Source organism: Hevea brasiliensis, chromosome 13 (assembly GCF_030052815.1).
Source record: "Hevea brasiliensis isolate MT/VB/25A 57/8 chromosome 13, ASM3005281v1, whole genome shotgun sequence".
Classification (NCBI taxonomy): Eukaryota; Viridiplantae; Streptophyta; class Magnoliopsida; order Malpighiales; family Euphorbiaceae; genus Hevea; species Hevea brasiliensis.
The window spans coordinates 86,587,016-86,609,863 of NC_079505.1; the positions used below are offsets into that span (position 1 = coordinate 86,587,016).

Consider the following 22,848-nt stretch of genomic DNA (forward strand, 5'->3'; position numbering starts at 1 on the left):
CCTTCTACTTTTCCAAGCTCAAGTTCAGCCCAATTTAGATTCAGGCTACATTCTTAGAAGGCCCATAGACTTAACATAGTGTTTTTTTTTTTTCAATATTAATACAAAAAAAAAAACCGTTATTTTTTTAAAAATAAAACTATGAACGTCATAACGTGAAAGCGTGGATATCCAATCTATTCCCATCCCGACGGACACGCAATCCTCAAGAACACCCAGAACTAAGGAGCAGCAACCTTCTAATAAAGTCTACTTTTCATCAAATAAAGTTTTGGACAATGCATAGAGTTTGGCAGTTTAGACAGAAAATGCATAGGTATATATAGTTGAATGATGATATTATTTAAAACAAAAAGGATCCATCAGATGCTAGTGAAACACACCAAATCATCCTCTATTATTTCTGGCTTACTGTGTGCCATCATTAACTAATACACAAGCTCATCAATTATTTGACACTGTTGAAATTATTATTAATAATAATAAGGGGCTAAAACGTCAGTGCCTTTCTGGTTCTGGAAGTCCAATGGACAATTGAGTCTCCACCTCTGAATTCTTGCCACTTAAGCTTAAGTATCTGTCAACTTCTTTCTGTTGAGTTGGATGCGGCCATGGCTTCTCACTACACTAAATATATCATGGTGCATCAAATATATTAACAAAGTGTATCCAAATGCATTCTTCAATGGACTAGAGAGAGGTGCAAAATTCAAGGATGAATATAAGCTAGTTTTTCCCCTTCTCGATCTTTCTATTGTCAGGTTTTTTTCATTTAGCATTTATTGCTCTAGATTGATTTCTTTGAAGAGGCACGGAGTTCAGCTGAGCAATTTATGCTAAGTTTTCCTTAACCATTTAATCTGAATAAAATCATTAGCTTACAAAAAAATATGTTTTTAAGATTTTTCCTTTATAATTTGCACTTTAGGGTTGTCATTCTTTAAGTTGGGCTAAAATTTAAAATTTATTTGATTTTATTGTTATCTCAATTATAAAAATATGTATAATCAATAAGCATTAGCATTGATACTGGATTTGAAAAAAAAAAAAAAAAAGTTGCATATCAATGTTCACCTTTTCACGATAACTTGCATTCTCATCCAGCAAGAGCCTTTCCTGGAATAGCAATGAGAACAGCAAATATTACGAATTAATATGAAACCTTCACTAAACTTGATCACCTAATGCAACTTTAGTTTAGTCTCCATTGTGGTAATTACCTTCGCTTTTAGTTTCTCTATCTGCTCCTTGAACAACTCATCCTGCATATTATGCCATTTTAAGTTTTATATTAGCTTTCAATCAGTTAATTTAACATGCATTAGCCAGGCCAGAAGAAGATAGATATTGTTATATAAGATAACCTTTCTTGCCCTGATCTTGCTAATGCTTTTCTCCAGCTGGCTGTGCATCTCTTGGAGTTCTTCCAGAGAAGAAGAAGCTAAATCTTGTCCCAAAATCTTCCTAAGACACCAATTTCAAAGTTTAATTACTAAGATCTATTACTCAGGTCAATTGTTGTTCTACAAGCTCAATAAAGACTGATGATAAACCTCAAACTAAAATCACACACCGCTGTGAAATTTCAAGCTGCTCAATCTTCTTCACCATCTCAGTGGATTCACTAACTAGATGCTGCATTTAGAATTGGAGCGGAAGAAAATCAGAAAGACGGTAGTGTCATAGCTAAAGAACTAAAGAAGGAATGGTTCTTTAGACGCTTAATAGATCACCTTCAAGTTCTGTACGTTTGATAGAGTTTTTCATAGAATTTAATTAAAACAACAATCAATAGTAACAGCTAGCGTTTTCTTTCCCTTTCATCAGCAATCTTTGTACAAGGATCACGCAATGTGGCTTACAAACCTTGAATTGCATGCTGATAAAACCAACCAGATAGTTCTTTAAATAAATGAAAACATTCAGATAATCATAGTTATTAAAGAGGTGCCACCAAGCTCCAACTCTAATGCCTCTACAAGAGAAAGGCAGACAACATTTATCAAGCACTCATCTTATGTAGGGGTAAGCATTCGGTTCAAACCGAACCGAACCAAACCGAATTAAATTATGAAAATCAAATTACATATTTTAAAAATTAAACTGAACTAAAATAGATAAAAAAATCGAATCAAACCAAACCACTCTATTTTGATTCGGTTCAAACCTATCGGTTTTGATTTTTGATTGATTTTTTAATTTAAACTTAATTTTCAAGTTATTTAATCTAATTTTGACTTTGGTTTGAACCTAATAATCATTAATCAATGAAATTAAATAATTTACATATATATATAATTCATAATTTTTTCATAAAAATAAATTAATTCAAAAATCAATTTGGTTCGATTTAAATATATAAAATTACTATTCGATTCGGTTTGATTTAATCAATTTTTTCTCTTCAAAACCGAACCGAACAGAAATAACTGAAATTTTTATAATATAAAATATAATCGAATCGAATTATTTTAAAAATCGAACCGAATTAAGACAGTTCGATTTGATTTATTCAGTTTAAACCTAATAATGCTCACCCCTAATCTTATGTGACTTATCGTGCACCTTATTTTAGGCACAAGGCTGTAAAAAGCTAAGTCTTCTCAACTTCCACTAGCAAAAAAACACTATCACTTAACTTGAAATTTATTGATTTACTAGAATTCAATATTGACGCACTAAGAAGTTTTCGAAGTTTGTATTGCTAATAATAACTAATTCCTAAACTTTCATCAAACCATAACACCCCTAATTGTAAACCTCCCATATTTTCATTTTCAACACTCTCATCTTTTTAATCCCTCTCCTCATACATTGTTTTCAATATTCTCTTATTATCTTTCTCATCTTAACTGATTTAGATTTTTTATTTCTAATTTATCTACGATTGTCATTTTTTAAGTATCACTAAAAATGCTCTGTGGGTCTTTTATTTCAATTTTTTTTATATATTGCTTCTTTATTAAAGGACATTAACTTGCCATTTAGATAATTATTTCTTAATTATTCGTAATCTATTTTTAAAGAAAAGAAATATTAATATGTTATTTAGGTCTTCTATTTCTACGATATCTAAAATTATTTTTTCTCGTTTTCTCCAACAACACTAATAGTGCTATTCGAATTTGTTTGTGAATATAAACAAATCTAGAGTTTATTTTCTAATAAGTTCTATAAAAATAATATTAATAGTAAAATCTATATTTATTTTATGCTTATTAATGCTTTGTAAATTGGTAATTTTGATAAACTTAGTTAAATATACTACATCTATTTTTTTTTTAAATTTTAATTTTATATTAATTTTTTTTTTTCGGCTTATCTCATTCAAACGCTTGCTTACGCCTAAATTCTAAAACCTCTTTGTGTCTATAATCTCTTTATGCCTTGTGGCTTTAATAATTATCCGAAGGACACAATAGTGGATCAAATTTAGCCAAACAAGGAGGTTTTAGAAATTCAATTAAACTTCTATCTTTGGATATTTTTCTTGTGAAATGGAATTTGTCAGTTTATATCTTCTCTCTTATAGGCAGTGATATACAAACTCGATGAACACAAGAAGTATATGTGAATGTGAGCAGGTGAACTGCATAGCAGAAATAATTATTTTTTACTCTCTCTCTCTCTTAAAAGTATAAACCTTAAGTTATATTGTATAAACTAGAAACATAAACAAATTTTAAATTTTAAATTCTTCGCTATGAAAAATGAAAAAAAATATAAATTTATTTACAAATTTAACATATTTGATGTGCAACAAAATTCTTTTAAAATTTTGCATCTTTATATTTTATGAAATTAATTATGTTCAAGTCAAATGCATAAAAAAATTTAAAGTAAAAAAGGATATAAATTTAACTTGACAAAAGTTGATATAATTTATAAATGAGTGCAATTTTAAAGAAACTCACTTATAAATGAAATGAATTATTCATTAATTTGTTTTAAAGAATTCATTTAAAACTAAAACTTAACAAAGGAAAAACCAAACAAAATAAAAGAGCAAACCTGAATGTATTGTTCTGTATCAACGCGGTCATCTTGCACTTCTTTTGCATGTTTACCATACCGTTCTATGGTCTTTTGCATGCTGAAACATCCAACCGTAAGATGTAATCAAATACATAGTTCCATCTATTTCTATTTCCAAGGGAAAACCACGTAAAGTGCATGCAAATAGCTTTGTATCATCATAAACATTAGGGTTTAGGTTTCCTTCCTCAAATAAGAGGCCCTTCTTTGCCCAATTTCAATCTAACTAAGAGGAAAAGAAAATGGTTTTGGACCAATTTGAATCCATAAAAATTCAATCTGATTCTAATCCCAAATTAGTCTGAACTAGTTTCGAGCCTTTTGATAGTGGTCGGTCTAATTTTACTGATAAATTATATAGTTGGTGATAACAATAAACATGAATTTAACGACCATAACCTGATGATTATGGCTTTAAGGTATGCAATTAGTTAATTCAATTTCAAAGTAAACTAAACTGTAAAACCAAACAATCAAAAGCCTATAAAATAAATGAAAACTAAACCAAACCGAAATAATAGAAAAATTGAACTGATTCAATTTGTCGGTTAGAACACAATGCCTAAGCAAATGAAAACGATGTTGTTCCTACACCTTTGCCTAACCAGCTAGCACCCAGTTTGCCTAAATCAAAATCCCAATCCTAGCAATTTTCAACAAATTAACAAAAATTTTTTACAAAATCACAACAAATTAGCAAAATCAATCCCACAACAAATTAACAAAATTACAGGAATAAAATCAATCCCACAACTATAAATTAACAAAATCATAACAAATTTTAACAAAATTTCAACAACACTAACCAAAATGTAAAACAAAATGAAGAATTTGAATAGAACCGAAAAGCCATAAAAGCAAATAAGTGAAGTTGATGGGAAAGTGAGGTGAAGCCGTGAAGGAGATCTAGTCTTCATGAGAGGAGATTTTGTGGTCTTCGACTCTTTGTGAGTTGAGAGGAAATAGAAAAATGAGGGGCAAGATAGCACAAAGAACATGAAACCAACACAACATTAGCTGTATACAACTCTGGTTCGGTTATTTCAAATTTTTTACACTTAATAATTGAATCAAACTGAAAAATCAAAATTCTCTAAAAATGCTAATCGAAACCGAATCAAAAATCCAAATTAAATAAGTTTGATTCGGTTTTTTTTATTAAAACCAATGAATACTCACTATAGGCTACAAATAGTTGCACAAAATTTTTTTGAAAAGTTATAAAATTTATGTATTGTCCCAAAAGAAGTGCCAAAGAGGGAAATGAATTGAACACCATGTCAAATTTTCGATTCTTACTCTAAAGCAAGTGAGAAATTGCAGCCAAGCACTCTAATGTGTGTGTTTGTAAACTTATGTGTCAAGTGAGGGTGTACATGTAACTAATTTAACAAATATGCTAAGATTTCAGAACTCAAGTCACAACAAACAATATAACAAAATTTAATTAAGAGAGTTTAGGAGTTGATTCTTCAAATTAATTCAACAATATCTCAAGTAATGTATTTCAACACAACAAAATATTATCAATATGTAAAAGTGCTGAAAATTATGGAGAATATAGTTAAGAATATCAAACTTTAAATATTTATAATGGTTCAACTCTCTATAATTGATAAACCCATTTTGTATAGATATTTCAGAGTAGTTTTGCATCCATTTTACTATTTTTAGTTTAGTAATTTTATGCTTTTAATGCTTATTTTAGTTAATTTATTAATTTTAGTTTCATTATATTTGATTTTTGGAATTTTAATGTTTTTGATAGGTTTTTAATAAGGTTTAAAGGCAAAAGGTCTATATAGAAGAAATTCAAAGTGATTTGGAAGTTTAAAGTAGTGTAAAAAATGAAGAAAATTTACCTAAAGAAAAAGACTAACTGAGATTTTCAAGGGCTTCAACATGCCCCGTGTTGAAGGTCGTGTGAAGATAAGAGTCAGCCAACAGGAATCTACATGAGGCATGTAAATTAAACACAAGGTAGTGTAGACAAAGATTTTGAAACAAAATATGCTGAAAGTTTCAAGGACTTTAACATGCCCCGTGTAGCGGGTCATGTAGACAGGGATTTTGGAACAAAATCTGCCGAAAGTTTCAAGGACTTCAACATGCCCCGTTTGGCTGGTCGTGTAAAATCTAAAGGCTCCTCCTCCGAATCAACATGAGGCATGTGGAAAATAACTTAAATCAACATAAGGCATGTGGGATGGCACTGGCAAATTTGCTGACATGGAAATTTTCTCTTTTCATACATTTTACACCTTTTGTCTTTATCTCTTTAGAGACAGTTTTTAGGGCAAAGCTTGAGGGGATATATAAGCATCATATTCTCATTTTTACCATAAGGAGAAAGAGAGAGAAAAATCAAAAGAGGAATGAAAGAAGGAACCACACAATTTTTGGAGGAAGAACAATTGTAGAGTGACGTTTTTCAGCCTCCATTTTCAGAAATTTGGATTCTCTTTTTCTGAATTCTTTTATTTTTAGTCTTATTTTCATGTTTTCTTGTTTTATTTTATATTTTCCACTTATAAATACAAGTATGAGTGAGTAGATACTTAAAATTTCAAAGTTTGGTGCAATGATTTAAGTTTTATTTGAGGATTTGGACAGGTTTTAATCAGATTTTAGTATCTATAAGTTTTGATTCTTATCTTGTGTGCTTATTTATATACACATTATTGGTACCCTTTGGGTTTTGTTCTTAATCTTAGATTGAAGGACTGAGAGGTGAAAATCTATGATAGATAATCAAGATAATGAACTTAATCACCTAGTGTTAGAAATAAATTAGTGAGTTAAGAGGAATTTAAGTTGATTAAAGAGCTTAAGGGGTTTTGGGTAATTAAACATCGCATGAGAATAGGGTTTAGTTTTCTTTAAAACACTCTTTAGTTTGCTTGAAAGAGAAATTAAAAGAAATCATAATCAACTTCCTTCAAACTTGTATTTCCCTTAATCTTGGTTTTGCCTATCCAAATCCCAATGAAATTTACTTCATGAACCTCAACTCTGGAATCAATTTTTATGATTAATTAATTAAATCTTTAATTACTTGCTGAAATTTTAGTAAATTAATATAGTGCTTAGAATTTTAATTACTTAATTCATTATAAGTTCCTTATTTTTCAATTTAATTTGCTGCATCTCTTACTCTATTTTTAGCTCAAATTATTGACAGCCCAAATAATCGTGACTTTTATAGTTTGGTACTCAAACAACAAATCTCTGTGAGACGATATATTTTCTTTACTACTTAAACAACCCGTATACTTGCGGAATACGCAACCAAGTTTTTGACGCCGTTGCCGGGGATTTGTTTTTGTTTGATATTAAATGATTAATTGTTTGGTTAATTTGGGCATTTTATTTTTTATTTTAATTTCTTTCTTTATCATTTTACTTTGAGATTTTCTTGTTTTGGTTTTTCAGGTACATATCTTTTATATAAGAAGAATAAAAAGTGCAGAAATTAATTTAATTTTTGATCTTGAGATTGAAAAGACAGCTAAAGTTTTGAGAGCAGAGTCTAAAAGAAGAAAAGCTGAACTCAAAATTCAAAGATAGCAAGAACAACAACAAGAGCAACAAGTGATAGAAGCTATGGCAAATAACAACAACATATCAATTAAGGATTATGCTTTCCCTAGTTTTGAAGATTTTAGACCAAGTATTATAAAGCCTAGAGTGAAAGCAAATAATTTTGAGTTGAAGCCCTCACTTTGTCAAATGGTTCAACGATCACAGTTTAGGAGAGGTCTTGCTGAGAGTCCACATGTGCACCTTGCACATTTTCTTGAAATTAGTAACATGCTGAAGATAAATGGAGTGTCAGATGATGTCATCTGTTTGAGATTATTTCCTTTTTCTTTGAAGGATTATGCTATGGAGTGGTTGCATTCATTACCTCTGGGTTCAATAACTACTTGGGATGAGTTGTCATAAGCTTTCTTGGCTCAATACTTTCCTCCTAGTAAGACTGCAAAATTGAGAAATGAATTAACTTCTTTCAGACCAAGGGATGATGAGAGTCTCTATGAAGCTTGGGAGAGATATAAGGATCTTCAAAGGAAATGTAACACCCTCACTTTAGCTAGTCCGTGTATTCGACTATTCCGATGACCAATGTCTGTCCAAACAGCTAGAATGACTGAAACTATATGTAAACTAGAGTGATGAGTCATAAATAATTCAAATAATGGTAAGAAAAATTAAGGAAAAATTTTAGAAATGAAATACAATAAAGTTAAATGAGTCGATGTCCTAGCAATGGGTGACCTAACGAGAAGTAGCGGTGAAGATAGCTAGTAGCCCTAAACCCAGTGAAAAATTCGTAAAATAATTTTTGGGACTCCAGAGAAGAGTCATTGAGGTTTCGATGGCATTAAAATGCCAAGAAAATGCTTAGAAAAATTTTTAGATCGGTATAGACAATTTTAGTCTGTTAAGCCAAATAGAGGGCATTTTGGTCGTTTCTTCAGAGATGATTTTTTGCCAACTTGTCCAATTAAATAAATAATTTATATGACATAAAATATGAATAAATATTGCTAAAAATAAAATTAAAAATGAGTAGAAAAGAAAAGAAAAGAAAATGAAATAAAATTGGGATTATGACATAAGAATTAAGTCACCATGATGCAATGAAAGGCCCTCCACCAATCATATTGCAACACACACTTTATAACCCAATTAAAAAGAGGTAAAAGGAGTTAAAATTGAAAACACAATTTACTCATCTCTTCCCCAAATCAGCCGAACTCCATGGATGGCGCTCCCATAAAATTTTCAAGCTTTCTAGCTTGAAATTCTCCATTCTCTCACACCAAAAGCCCTAGTCACCTCCACAAAAACTTGAGCCCACACCTTGGAGAAGTGTTTGGCAGCCAAGAAAGAGTAAGAAAGTGAAGAAAAATTAAAGTCTTGGTTAGCTTAAATTTGAGCTATAAGAGGTTAGTGCTAGTTATCTTTTTTCTCTCTTTATATTTATTGTTAAGAGCAAAAATTGAGGTAGGGATTGCATAAAATTGAAGTAAAACACATGAGCATGGATACCATGAAATTTGGCAGCCATGAAATCCTTTAGGGTTTAATATTTTTATTTGATGAAACTTGGTCCCATGATGATGCTTGTAAGTTGATATGCTTAGGAAGTAGAATGAATTGAGTTTGCACCAATTTGACGATTTTTCTTCATCCATCCCCACTCCAGATGCTAACTCTCCGGTAGCTCCTTCTCTTGACATTGCTTGGGTAGCCCCTCCTATTGGACGAGTTAAATTGAACTTTGATGCAGCTACTAATCCTTCCCAAGGTTCAGAAGCTGTGGCTGCGCTAGCTAGGTACCATTTAGGACGGCATGTCGGTTGGTCCTGTAAGCAATTCTCCTGCATTTTTGATCCGTTTATTCTAAAATCCCTAGTTTGCCGAGAAGCTTGTGTCATCGCAAAATTTAAAGGCCTGTCAGATATTATAATAGAGGGAGACTGCCAGACGCTTATCGCAGCTCTTCATGGGAAGCCAGGCCCTTTAGATATTCAATCAATTGTTAATGACGTACTGATCTTGTCCTCCAATTTCAATTATGTCCAATTCTCCTTTGTTAGAAGATGCTCTAATAGGGAGGCCCACTCTTTAGCCTCCAAAGCCCTCAAAGACTCTTCCTTTTTATATAATCCTTGGGGACAAGTTTTATTTGTAACTTCTTCTATGCCTCTTTAGGCTTTCAACGCATTCTATCTTAGCAAAAAAAAATTATCAAATTCCCTCTTTTTCCAGTAGTAATAAGCCTTTAATCTCATCACTCCATTAAACTAACATAAACCTCAATTTTAAGTTATTTTTTTTCCCTACTGTTAATAAACAAGCCCGAGATCAGTGTCTTAAGTTTCTGTTCAGAAAACCATGCATGATGATCTTGTTTCTCCAATCGCCAAACAGTCATCTGTTTAACCTCCAACTTTTACCAACACTAGATCAAAGGTTTGCCCATCATACAAGGGTTATAGTTGGCATATTTCTCAACTAGTCAGAAGTAACAAACATAATTAGATTCTAAGAGAAAGATTCAAACGCCTTAGAATCTTATCATTCTGCTTCCAAAGCACTACATTCTTATGAAGTAATTACGTAAAATATTAAAAAAAACTGGCAAAAAGGAGCAACCTAATACTAAGTATCAAAAGGATGCGAAATATCAGACGTGAGAACTCAACGAAAGAAGCTAGAGACTCTAAACTTGCAACGTACAATAGCTAATCAAAATATTATCCATGCATGCATGCTTCCTCAATAGCAACTTAGAATATTTGACCCAGAGGTGATTTCTATTTAATAATGCTCTCAAAAGTCTCCAATTAGAGAAAAACTTTTTTTGAGGCAGTTCAAAGTTTTTTCTTCTGTAAATTGATATTTATCATCTGTAACTGAATCTTGTCATGGATGAGCGAATGAAAATTTTTCTTCTTCTTTCCCAAAATCCATAACAACTACATAACATATATGAGTAACAAGAATAAGTTAATTCTGCTACTAATAAGCAACCTTTCCATTTCTTCATCTAATGTGTTCTGACTCGAAAATTTGATTTCACACCATTTATTATTTGATCATATATGAATTCTGTCTTAATTTGGCTGGAGATTTATCATACTGTCTTTCAGACACAAATCAGTCACGTATGCCCACTTACAAATGTTTTAATCTACTCATACAAATACCCCAGAGAATGTTAACAGCAATCATATGTGCTTATAAAAAAAAAAAAAAAAAAAAAGCAGCAATCATATACAGTCCACTCCCAAAGTATCCATTTAAATAGCATACAAGTAGAATCCACAAGATATCAAACCTATTCCCAAAGGAAGAAAAATTATCAAAGAATTGGAAAAAAGAAGGAGAGATGTTAAATAATACCAGACTAAAATTACCGTAAGCAAAGAAAAAAAAAGAATCCCCATCACCACAGAAGACAATTCACCATCTTATGCATTGAAGGTCAAGCTGCGATCATATCTCGTTCCAGTTCAATAAGCAACACATGTATTTCCGTTTAAAAATCAAGCAATAATAGGAAAGAGAGGAAATCATAACTAGAGGATACATAAAGAGAAGAAAACAATAAAAAAAAGGGGAAAGAACAAGAAGAAGAACTGACCAAGGTATAATTTTTGGTGGATATTCTGCATCAAGTAACTAAAATGTTTTAACATAAAATCCAGTGGCTTCCTTTCCTAGTGTTACAAACCAACCAGATGGCCATGCCTACGATTCAAGAAGCTGTTGCAACCCTAGATGGCATGGTTCAGAGAGGAAATACTAACTATACGAATGGAGCAGAGCTGAAGGGAATAAGCGGCATTTAGAACAAGAATAAGAATCAAAGGAAAAAGAATAAACAAATAGAACATATAGAGAGAGAGAGATAAGAAAGAGAAAGGTAAAAAAAAGAAAGAGGAGCCACTCATAAATATAAAAAAAAATTCCTCCTAATAGTTGGAATGTGAAGGAAATCAAATGCAGAAGTAGTATACCATCAGTGAAAGTGGAAATCTAAGTTCCGTTTAGAAAATCTATGCGGTACAAATCAAATGGGTTATAATCTATAAAAAAAAAAAAAAAAAGGTTGTAATCACTAAACCCTGACCAGAAGTGACATAGAGAGGAGCATTGGTAGACTGCACCTAATAGGGGATGAGTTGTAGGTGGCCATGACACGCATTCATTAATTTACTTGGCAGTGGCATCAAGGACATGCATAATATAATAGGATGCATAAACCAATATTAAAACAATGAAGGATTCATTTCATTCTTCAAAAACTTACTCGTTGCTTGAGAACTCACAGAGCCTCCCTTTCTGTGAAAAGATTAGTACTGCAACTTCTGCATCGCATAGAACAGATAGCTCATAAGCTTTCTTAAGAAGCCCTTTTCTACGCTTCGAGAAGGTCACTTGCCGACTTGTGGCATTTTCGATCCTCTTCATTTCAATCTTTCCTCTCACCATTTCCTGGTTGATCACGCAAAAGACCAGTTGCAATTAAGGATTTTCAGTAGAACACTGCAAAAGTAAATAATTCTCATTTTGAAATAGATACACGATCTCACCAAATAGAAGGTAGTAAACCCCAGAAATCCTTGCGTTTGCGCTGAAGAAATTTAGCTCTACCCGTCTTTTACAAGACCACCAGAAAGGGTCTAAATCTTTAAGAGAGTTCAAAATGTCAAAATTTTCCAAGAATAGTACACACCCAGAAAACCCAGAGATGACTTACAGAACTAAATGTACACCAACTATAAACGAAAATCACAAGCCCAGCCATGGAAAATTCCTCTACACTTGAAAAAAAAAGGGAAATTCTTGTCAAAGATTTATACAAGGAAAAGGAAGTGGAAAGGGGACTAAATACAAAGTAGGCATCAAAGCAGTCCACTGGAAAACCAAAAAAAGTGGCAAAGAGAAAACCCTAGAAAGATTCATTGAACGAAAAACCAGCCCAAGTATCATCCCAGAGAATGATGTATCAGTGTATTTATTTACATACCACAAACCCTAGATTATTTGGGTTAATTACCAGGTGTCATGGGAAAAAAAATACAAAAAGGGGGTTAAAAATTTAAAAATTATAAGAATGAAGTGAATTGAAAATAATATTTTTAATTGAAACGCTATTAAATATGGCATTTGGAAGTAAAGCGTTCAGGACATTATTTTTAATAATATCCAAAAAAAAAATTGGACACTTCTTTCAGCTTTTGTTTTAATTTTTTTTAATATTTTAAATAAAATATAAATATCATCTTAATAAATAATATTATAATAATTAATATTATATATTATAATATTTTTATTATAAAAAATTATTTTTAGTTTAAAATTAAATTAAATTTTAATTAAATAAAAATTAAAATATAAAATATTATTATAATAAAAAAATTAAAAAATTAAAAAAAATTTAAACAGCAACGTCAAACTTCTTATTTAATTTTTTTAATTATTTTATTTTAATATTTTAAATAAAATATAAATATTATTTTAATAAATAATATTATAATAATTAATATTATATATTATAATATTTTTATTATAAAAAAATATTTTTTAATTTAAAATTAAATTAAATTTTAATTAAATAAAAAAATTAAAATATAAAATATTATTATAATAAAAAATTAAATGAAAACCTGAACTACTATAAGTAGCGTCCAGTTTCTTATTTAATTTTTTAATTATTTTATTTTTATATTTTAAATAAAAATATAAATATTATTTTAATAAATAATAGTATAATAATTAAAATTATATATTATAATTTTTTATTATAAAAAATTATAAATAAAAAATTAAAATTATTTTTTAATTAAAATAATATTTATATTTTTATTTAAAATATAAAAATAAAATAATTAAAAAATTAAATAAGAAGCTGGATACTGTTTATAGTAGCGTTCAGGTTTTCATTTAATTTTTTTATTATAATAATATTTTATATTTTAATTTTTTATTTAATTAAAATTTAACTTAATTTTAAATTAAAAAATACTTTTTTATAATAAAAATATTATAATATATAATATTAATTATTATAATATTATTTATTAAAATAATATTTATATTTTATTTAAAATATTAAAAAAATTAAAACAAAATTTTTCTTTTTTTTTTTAATTTAGATAGTGTCCGCACGCTATTAAAAGTAGCGTTTTGTTTGAACGCTATTGTTAATAGCGTTTTGGACATTAAAACGCTATTAGTACTAACGTTTTTGCATTCCTGATTTTTCTCACCCCGATCAGATAAATTTTTCACATCCCACTCAATTTTTATAATTTTTATTTTTACATTATCCTTGTACGGTCAATTTCCCAGATTATTTGGCCTGTTTATTCATAGAATTCAATTTGCAAGTTGTGTGTCCGCTTTCAAGATCTCATCCCATCCAGAAGCGGAAGAGAGAATATTTGCAAAAAGAAGAAAAATTCAAATCAAAGAAGCACACACATATTTACACAAAGTGAACCAAAACAGACCATAATAAGAATGTCATTAAGAAACAATAAAAGCTCAATTCTTAGCCTATTTTGGTAAAATTAAGAAGAGGTAGGTAATAAAATAAGAAAATAAAAAGTGTGTGGATAGGATATGGCGACAAAAATTCTCAAAATATCCAAAGGCCACGCAAAAAAGTAATCATATAAAACCTGGAAAGTAATAAAATAATAATAATAATAATAATAATAATAATATTTTAATTTTTTTGTTTTGGTTGAAAATAAAATAATGTTTAATATTTTATTATATTTATGATTTATTTAAAAATTAATATTCTAGATGATAATAATAAAATCTTATTATTATACCTTGAATTTTGTGTTCAACTTAAAAATTAATTTATTATATATATTTGACAGATGCAAGATATTTGAGTGATGCAAAATTTTATTTTACATACTCTTTATTCTTCTCTAATCAAAATTTTGATATTATTTTAAATTTTTGAGCCTAACTTAAAAATTAACTCATAAGTTAAAAATCTTTAAAATTTATATAAACTTTATAGATATTAAATATTTAAATAAGACTTTATTTCACACGCTTTTCATCTTTTTCTGTAATCAAGACTTTAGTATTATCTTAAACTTTTAAATTTAACTTAAAAATTAATTTATGTGTTAAAAATTTTTAAAAAATATATAAATTTAATAAATATTGAATATTTAAGCGATTGTGAGAATTTATTCCAAAAGAAACTGATATTGCTAATTTCCCAAAGGCTTAATTATTTCACACTGCAACAATGGATGTACATGTCAGAGGCAGACCAGCCTTGCCTAGTTTGTTCCCAATAACTGGAACCTGCATTCTCCAAGTGCCAAGAATTTGGCCCCCATCATAAACAAGAAAGAAGACAAAAGAGAGGAAAAAGTATATTGTACCTGCAAGATGATATTTTTCATGGGTATTGATGCCGGATGACTGTGACTCTGAGAGCGAGGGAAAACAGTAATCACAAAATTTTATTTAAGATAATTTTTAAAGTATAGTAAAAATAATATATAAAAACTTTTTTAAAATCCCAAATAAAGACCTAAACTTTCTCAAATATAAATCCCTAATTTTTAAACTATAAAATCTTTGTAAAATCCCACCGAAAGTGTGTAGCCCATATTATTGATTAAAAAAAAAAAGAAAGCAGTAATACGTGTCAATTTCATCGTACATTGGTGTGCGCCATTATCCAATGGATTTTTGACACCACATCGTTAGTCACATCCAACAGCGGGCAGAGACCGTCCCACGTTCCTTACATTGAGTGTCTGCTCAATTACTTTCAGATCGAATCAATTGGAAAAGGTCCCAATGTTTTTGGGAAATCGTCTCGTTTGGATAGCAATAAATAGGAAAATAAATTTATTTTTTATATTTGGATAATAAGGAAGATAAATGGTATGAAAAATTGTTCTATTAATTAATAAAATTTTTATTTTATTTTCAAATAAAATTAAAAAAAATTTAAAATGTAATTTTATTAATTTTTACTTAACTTTCTTTTCTTTTCGATATAAAAAAATAAATTTTCCCTTCCTTCAGATATAAAGAAAAAATAAATTTCAAATTTATTTATTATTTCCTTTTGATTTTAATTTCCCTCTCATCTAAACATAAAAAAGGTAAATTTTTCTATTTTACATCACAATTTTTTTCCCCTTATTTCATCAATCCAAACACACTCTTATATTTAATTAATTTCAGTCCTTAAATTTAAAATAAATAATTAAAATTCTATTTTTACATATAATTATTTATTTTTTTAAAGAAGTTTTAACTTTTAATAAAATTTCAATTATTTATTTTTATTTAAAAAATAATAAATCATTGTTGCATATATATAAAAGGATCCAATCCATTTTTTCATAATATCAAGATTACTTATCTTTTGAGCTGTGGTATTTTATTTGAAAAATGAATAACAACTGAAAAAAGGCTTAAAGCCCATTTTGCATTAATTTTTTTATAAAATTTTGGCAATTCAATAATAAAAATCATATGACAAATATAGTATAATTTTCTCATGAGAGAAAAAATATATATATATAATTAAATTTTTTCAATATAATTTAAATAAAATATAAAAATTTTTTAAGGAGTAACGGGTTATTTTTTATTTTAAAAAATTAAAGAAATCTTTTACAATATTGTGATTTCAAGCTTGTTGAATTTGTGCCTACTAAATATCAATAGAAAAAATATGCCTCACTGTTAGAATTCATTAATAAAATATCATTACTTTCTATAATACCCCAAAAATTTTAAATTTATTATTTTATGAGTAATATTGATATTTTAATTATTTAAATTTTAAGAAAATTATTTGAGATTTTTCGGATTTTAAAAATCGGGTTCGATTTTCGGAAAATATAAATTTTGATGATTTTTAAAAATTAATTTAAAAATCACATGGCAAAACTAAAAATATATTTGGAGTCTACGAATTTTTCTGAGTTTTCTAGAATTTTTTTGAAATTTTTGGGCCTTGTTTTCGGTCCCAAGACAGAGTAAAAATTCAAAATTTTGTACCCTAAATCGAACCGGTCAAATCGAATCAGACCAGATCAGACCGATCGAATCAGACCGACCCCTTCTTCTTCTTCTCTTTTTCTCCCGCGCGCGTTTCCTCCTCTATCTCTTTCTCTCCCGTTTTCTCTCTCCTCCCTCCTCCCCTTGCCGCGCCGCCACCTCCCCTGCCACCCCATCCATCCGGCGCCCATCCCTAGCCGTCCCAACCCACCGGCAGCCTCCTGGAACGCCGGAAAAAGGCTCCCGAAGCAACGCAACCCGACACGCAAGCGCGCCGCTTCGTCTTCCCGATCGAAATCCGGCCGATTCGGCCACCAATCGAATCAGGTCTTGTGTCTAAACTCATCTATTCGTCGAGAGCTTTCCATAGACACCAAGAACACCGAAATCTATCGAGCGGTTTGTCCAATTTTTGCCCGGGAAGTTTTAGCCCATTTTGACTTTTGGGCTAAATTTCTCACAAACCGTAAACCCCACGAGAAAACCGAGAGTACCAGAGCGCTCCACTCCTCGAGAGCTTCGATGGGATATAAATTTCAAAATTTTCCGACACCGTTTTTCGATGGGTCCCATGGAACTTCGTAGTGTTTTTTCGAGCATTAAATGAGCTTAGAAAATTCTGTAAAAATTTTATACTAACCCCCGTGTTGTGGGCTTTGTGTAGGTATCCTCAATTCGCAGAAATTCGACAGTTGTCCAGGTCTATGAATTTCCGGCCAGACAGACCCGCTACCGGAAAATTCTCCGAATTGGATCGAGATTTTAGCTCCCCCACCATTGTCAGACATCCCGAGTGTGTTCCCGAAGTCGGAATCGGCAAAGGTAAACCCTAACCTTGTTTTTTCGTAATTTTCTAGTGCTTAAATATGATTAAAAATTCATAAACTCAGAAAATTATGATTCTTTTTGCAATAGCCTAGTAATATTACTAAGAACCGCGGGGCAAAGTTTTAGAATTTTTAGAGCTTATTTGGGCAGTTTTTGCAAAAATGATCAATTATAATGACTAAATTGAAATTTTACATATTGTGATGGATGACTGATTTGATGGGCCCAGGAAGGGCTGTGTGATGTGATTGAATTGTGGATATATGGATTTGTGAATATAGAAGTGTGTTTTAAGCCATTTTATAGGTTGGGTTGGTTCTCGGTATAGGGGAGACTCTGCCGGATTTTCGGCACGACTTAGAACGTGTTTGGTCTTTTCATGATTTGTATTGAGTCAATTGTGTTAAATAATTGTAATGTAATTGTCAAGTAAGCCTGGACAGCCTTCTTCCTCCGCCCAGCCGCCACAGTGATCGTTGTCAAGTCTGTTGATGCATGCATTTTAGATCATCATTTAGGAGTAATTTTTTGCACATAATCTACCCTTGTTCATAGCTATTATTATAAATATTAGCATATATTTAGTCAATTTTATAATTTTCACTTTTCTTAGTTTAATTTTTGGAATTCATTTGTTTTGTAGGATAAATTTGGAGAAATTTGATGTATTTGGATCAGAGTAGCCATTTGGAGGAGATTAAAGTCGAATTGCAAAAATTTTGAAGTTGAGTAAAAAAATAGTCGAGAGCGACACAACCTGCAGCACAACCGAGTTAGCTTATGTCGCAGGTTGTATCGATCGTCAGATATTCAGGCCGAGAGCGACACAACCCGTAACACAACCCACGACACAACTGACTCGGCTTATGTCATTTTTACTGGAAATAATTGACGTGACATTTCCGTTACTCCAGCTTTTTACCTTACTTTCTCTGGAACCTTCCCCCTTTTACCCATTCTAGGGCAGACCCTTAGCCTATATAAAGTCTCATTTTATCATTTTCTTGATATAGAGAGCAAGGGAGGCATTTTTGGAAGATTAGAAAGAGAGAAGGAGGGAGCACGTTCTCCATTTTTCCAGCAGCCTGCAGAACTCGTTTTCTGCACTTTTCTGCAGCAGATTCTGCTGCATATTTCTGGGTTTTTCTACCCTTGAGCTTACATTTCCATTATTTCTTCATTTATACATTTGGGTTTGTCTTTAAACAATGATTTGTGAGTAGTTGATTGAGATTCTAGAGATGGGTTTGTAAATATTGATTTGTATTGTGGTTTTGAACTGATTTAGCCATTTAAATGGGATTTGTTACATTTTGATTTATTGCTTGTGAGCTTGTTGCCTTGCTTGATGAATGGGCCCTCATTAAGTTAAGCTTTAATCCTTAATAGATGGACTGAAAAGTGAATATTAGGGATAGATAATCTTGCAATAAACTTTATTTTCTTGGTGTTAGAGATAAGCTAAGAGGATTAAGGGGAACTTTCCAAAAATCAATTAGAGCTTTAAATGGGTTTTTGTTAGATTTGAAATACCGTGAAAATAGGGTTTGATTTAATGAAAACCAACTTTGAAATGCTTGAAAAAGGTTTCAAAAATTTAAGAATTGATTTCCCTTAAAATTGCAATTCTCATGTGTTTGACTAAATTAGGGATAAACCACATGCAAACAATATTGAAAAATCCAATCTCTAGAATCACTTTAATTTTTATTGAATTTAGATTTAATTCCTCTCAAATTTCATAAATAGAAATTTCAAATTAATTTTTGGTAATCTAGTTTAATTAATTTTAGTTAATTGTTTGATTTAGTTTTAATTCCTCAAATACCAATTTTAATTCCAAATTTCATTTTACATCTTTAATTTTTGTCTTAATTTGAAATTTCATTTTACATCTTTAATTTTTGTCATTCTAATTAGCTTATACTTTTATTTCCAATTTAAGCACAATTCCCTGTGGGATCGATATCATTTTTTTTTAAAAACTATACTACTGTGACCCGTGCACTTGCGGACACACCGTATCAAGTTTTTTGGTGCCGTTGCCGGGGAATTGTTTGTTTTTAAGTTGGATTTTAATTGTTTTAAGCTAATTAGAATTTTTATTTTCTTTTATTTTCACTATTGTTCCTTGTGTTTTTCAGGTACTTTTCTTGTTTATGAGACGATCGAAAAGCACAAGTGATACTGAATTGTTGTTCAATCCTGAAATTGAAAAATTCTGTCGAGCCAACAAAAAGGAATACAAAAGAAGAAAAGAAGCAGAAAAAGAAGAACAACAAAGATTTGAGCAAGAGGAGACAATTAAAAATATGGAGAATCAAAATAGAGCTATTGGTGGAGACAATGGAGGAAATGAGCAAAATGGGCAAAATGTAGTTGTTAATCAAAATGATCCTCAAAGAAGATCCATGTTGGATTATGCTTTTCCTAGATGTACAGATGTGAGAGATAATAGACCTATTATTGGAGCTAATCAATTTGAGTTAAAGACTGGTCTCATTCAAATGGTTCAGAATTCACAATTTGGAGGTAGTCCACTTGAAAATCCTCATTCTCATTTGAAGAAATTTTTGATGATATGTGGTACACAAAGGCAGCCTGGAGTTTCAGATGAAGTTATTCGGCTCACCTTATTTCCATTCTCTCTTCGGGATTCAGCATTGGAGTGGTATGACTCACTCCCACAAGCTATTATAGCTACTTGGGAGCAGCTATCTCAAGCTTTTCTATCTCAATTTTTCCCACCCGGGAAAACTACTCATTTGAGGAATTTGATGGTAGCTTTTAAACCAAGAGATGATGAAACTTTGTATGAATCTTGGATGAGATTTAAGGAGCTTGAAAGGCAATGTCCTCATCATGAAATACCGAAATGGATGATTGTTCAAAATTTCTACACCAGAGTTACTCCAGCCATAAGAAACACAATTGATTCACAAGCAGGAGGAGATTTCATGAGAATGACAAGTGAAGAATGCTATGATCTATTAGAGAAGATTGCTCATAATACCCATTTATGGGGAAATCCTAGAGCACTTGAGCCAAAGAAGGCTGGGATTTATGAACTTGACTCAGTTAGCTACATGAATGCAAGATTTGATCAGTTGACTCAGCTTCTTAGTGATTTTTGCACAAAGGCAACAACCTCAACTCCTACAACTATGCAACAAGTTGCCTTCACAGATGGAACTCAAAGTTGTGGAGTTGATTATTCTTCTTATGGTGATGATTATTTGCAAGAACAAGCTGCTTATGCAGGAGGTTATCAACAGAAACCTATGGGAAATGCTTACTCTAATGTGAACAACTCAACATGGAGACCACAAGCAACTTTTGCTCAATAAGGCCAAAGCTCAAATTATGCTCATAACCAGCAGTTTATGCAGCAAAATAGGCCTCAATCTCAGCCTCAATTTTAGCCCACAAGGCAGCCACAACCTGGATATCAAGCAAGAACACAACAATCCCTTCCACCTCATGAACCGAAGCCAACCTTGGAAAGCATGATGGAGAAATTTTTTGCTGAACAAAGCAAGATGAATAGCAAATTGGAGGAAGAAATGCAACACATGAGACAAACCATGGATCAATTACAAGTCCACAACCGCATGTTGGAGACTCAATTGGCTCAACAAGCAAGCTCATCAGGAAGCAATTCCTATGGGAAACTACCTAGCCAACCACAAAACCCTCATGAACAATGTAAGGTTGTAACCTTGAGAAGTGTTAAAAAAGTTGGTCAAGAGAGTGAAAACAAGAGAGAAGAAAAAGAGAGCACAAAAGAAGAAAATTCAGTTGAGAGCAAGAAAAATGAAAAAGAAGAAGAAAGCAAAAGTGAGCAAGATGAGGGAGAGAAACCATACATCCCACCTGAACCTTACAAGCCCACCCTTCCCTACCCTCAAAGATTCATTAAGCATAAGCTAGACAAACAATTTGGCAAATTCCTTGAAGTGCTAAAGAAGTTGTATATCAATGTGCCATTCACTGAGGCACTATCCCAAATGCCAAGTTATGCCAAGTTTTTGAAGGAGATTCTTTCCAACAAGAGAAGGCTAGAAGATTATGACACCATCAACTTGGGAGAGCAATGCAGTGCTATAATTCAGAAGAAGTTACCTCCCAAACTCAAAGATCCGGGTGTGTTTTCCATTCCTTGTCATATTGGTGATAATTGTGTGGCAAATGCCTTATGTGACCTTGGGGCTAGTGTTAGCCTAATGCCTCTTTCAATATATGAGAAGTTGAATATGGGAGAGTTGAAGCCCACAAACATGTATCTTTCATTGGCTGACCGTTCAATTAAGTATCCAGAAGGCATTCTTGAAAATGTGCCTATCAAGGTTGGGAAATTCTACATTCCGGTGGACTTTGTCATTTTAGATATGGAAGAAGACACAAAAGTTCCTATCTTATTGGGAAGACCCTTTTTGGCAACAGCTGGTGCATTAATTGATGTAAAGGGTGAGAAATTGACGCTTAGAGTGGGAGATGATCAAATGATATTCAACATCAATCCTGCCATGAAAAGGAAACATGAAGAAGTTGAGTCTTGTTTGCGGGTAGACATTATTGATGAGATTGTTCAAGAGCATTTCAGAAAAAGCTATCCACATGACCCACTTGAAAATTGCTTAGTCCATGGTGGGAGCATTGATGATGACAATCTCAACATAGCTGCTTTTGCACAACACTTGGAGAGCTCTCCACCACATCCTGAGGCCACAATTTTTCAACTTAAAGAAGTGAAAACTTTGGAAATCAAACAACCATCATTAAAGGTAGAGGATGCCCCAAAGGTAGATCTTAAACCTCTTCCTTCCAACCTCAGGTATGCTTTTCTTGGATCGAATGAAACATATCCTGTTATAATTAATGCATGTTTGACTGATATTGAGAATGAAAAATTGTTGAGAGTTTTGAGAGAATATAGAAGAGTTTTGGGTTATGCAATTGATGATATAAAGGGAATTAGTCCAACAGTTTGTATGCATAGGATTTTCCTTGAGCCAAATAGTAAACCTTCCATTGAACACCAAAGAAGATTGAATCCTACAATGAAGGATGTTGTGAAAAAGGAAATCCTAAAATTACTAGTCTTTGGAATTATTTACCCTATTTCGACGATGAGTGGGTTAGTCCTGTGCATGTTGTACCAAAAAAAGGTGGGGTGACAGTTGTTAAAAATGAGAATAATGAATTGATACCCACTAGAACTGTTACAGGTTGGAGAATGTGCATAGACTATAGGAAGTTGAACAATGCCACAAGAAAAGACCACTTTCCCCTTCCTTTTATGGATCAAATGTTAGAGAGATTAGCCAAGCATTCATTCTTTTGTTACTTAGATGGATATTCTGGTTTCTTTCAAATTCCAATACATCCTGATGACCAAGAAAAAAC

The 22,848-nt window shown here is 31.4% G+C and overlaps 1 protein-coding gene and 2 non-coding genes across 4 annotated transcripts; all 3 read right to left on the bottom strand.

The window, feature by feature from the left end:
• Positions 1-319: 319 nt before the first annotated feature.
• LOC110632947 (MADS-box protein AGL42) lies at positions 320-12,598 on the bottom strand. Of its 2 annotated transcripts, none has more exons than XM_021781337.2 (8): positions 12,144-12,595; positions 11,861-12,045; positions 4,012-4,093; positions 1,574-1,635; positions 1,365-1,464; positions 1,221-1,262; positions 1,075-1,116; positions 320-622 (listed from the first exon to the last, which is right to left on the bottom strand). In XM_021781337.2, exons 2-8 carry the CDS (start codon positions 12,040-12,042, stop codon positions 620-622), a joined length of 513 nt encoding a protein of 170 aa, XP_021637029.2. In that variant the 5' UTR covers positions 12,043-12,045; positions 12,144-12,595; the 3' UTR covers positions 320-619. The 2 variants fall into 2 exon arrangements, with proteins under 2 accessions (XP_021637029.2, XP_021637027.2); XM_021781335.2 differs by having other exon boundaries at positions 324-627; positions 12,144-12,598.
• Positions 8,020-8,125, bottom strand: LOC131172255 (small nucleolar RNA R71). The gene has a single exon (XR_009142738.1). It is a non-coding gene; the product is annotated as a small nucleolar RNA R71 (small nucleolar RNA).
• A 7,606-nt stretch (positions 12,599-20,204) lies between the features above and the next one.
• On the bottom strand, positions 20,205-20,311 carry LOC131172338 (small nucleolar RNA R71). Its single transcript, XR_009142820.1, has one exon. It is a non-coding gene; the product is annotated as a small nucleolar RNA R71 (small nucleolar RNA).
• Between the last annotated feature and the right edge of the window lie 2,537 nt (positions 20,312-22,848).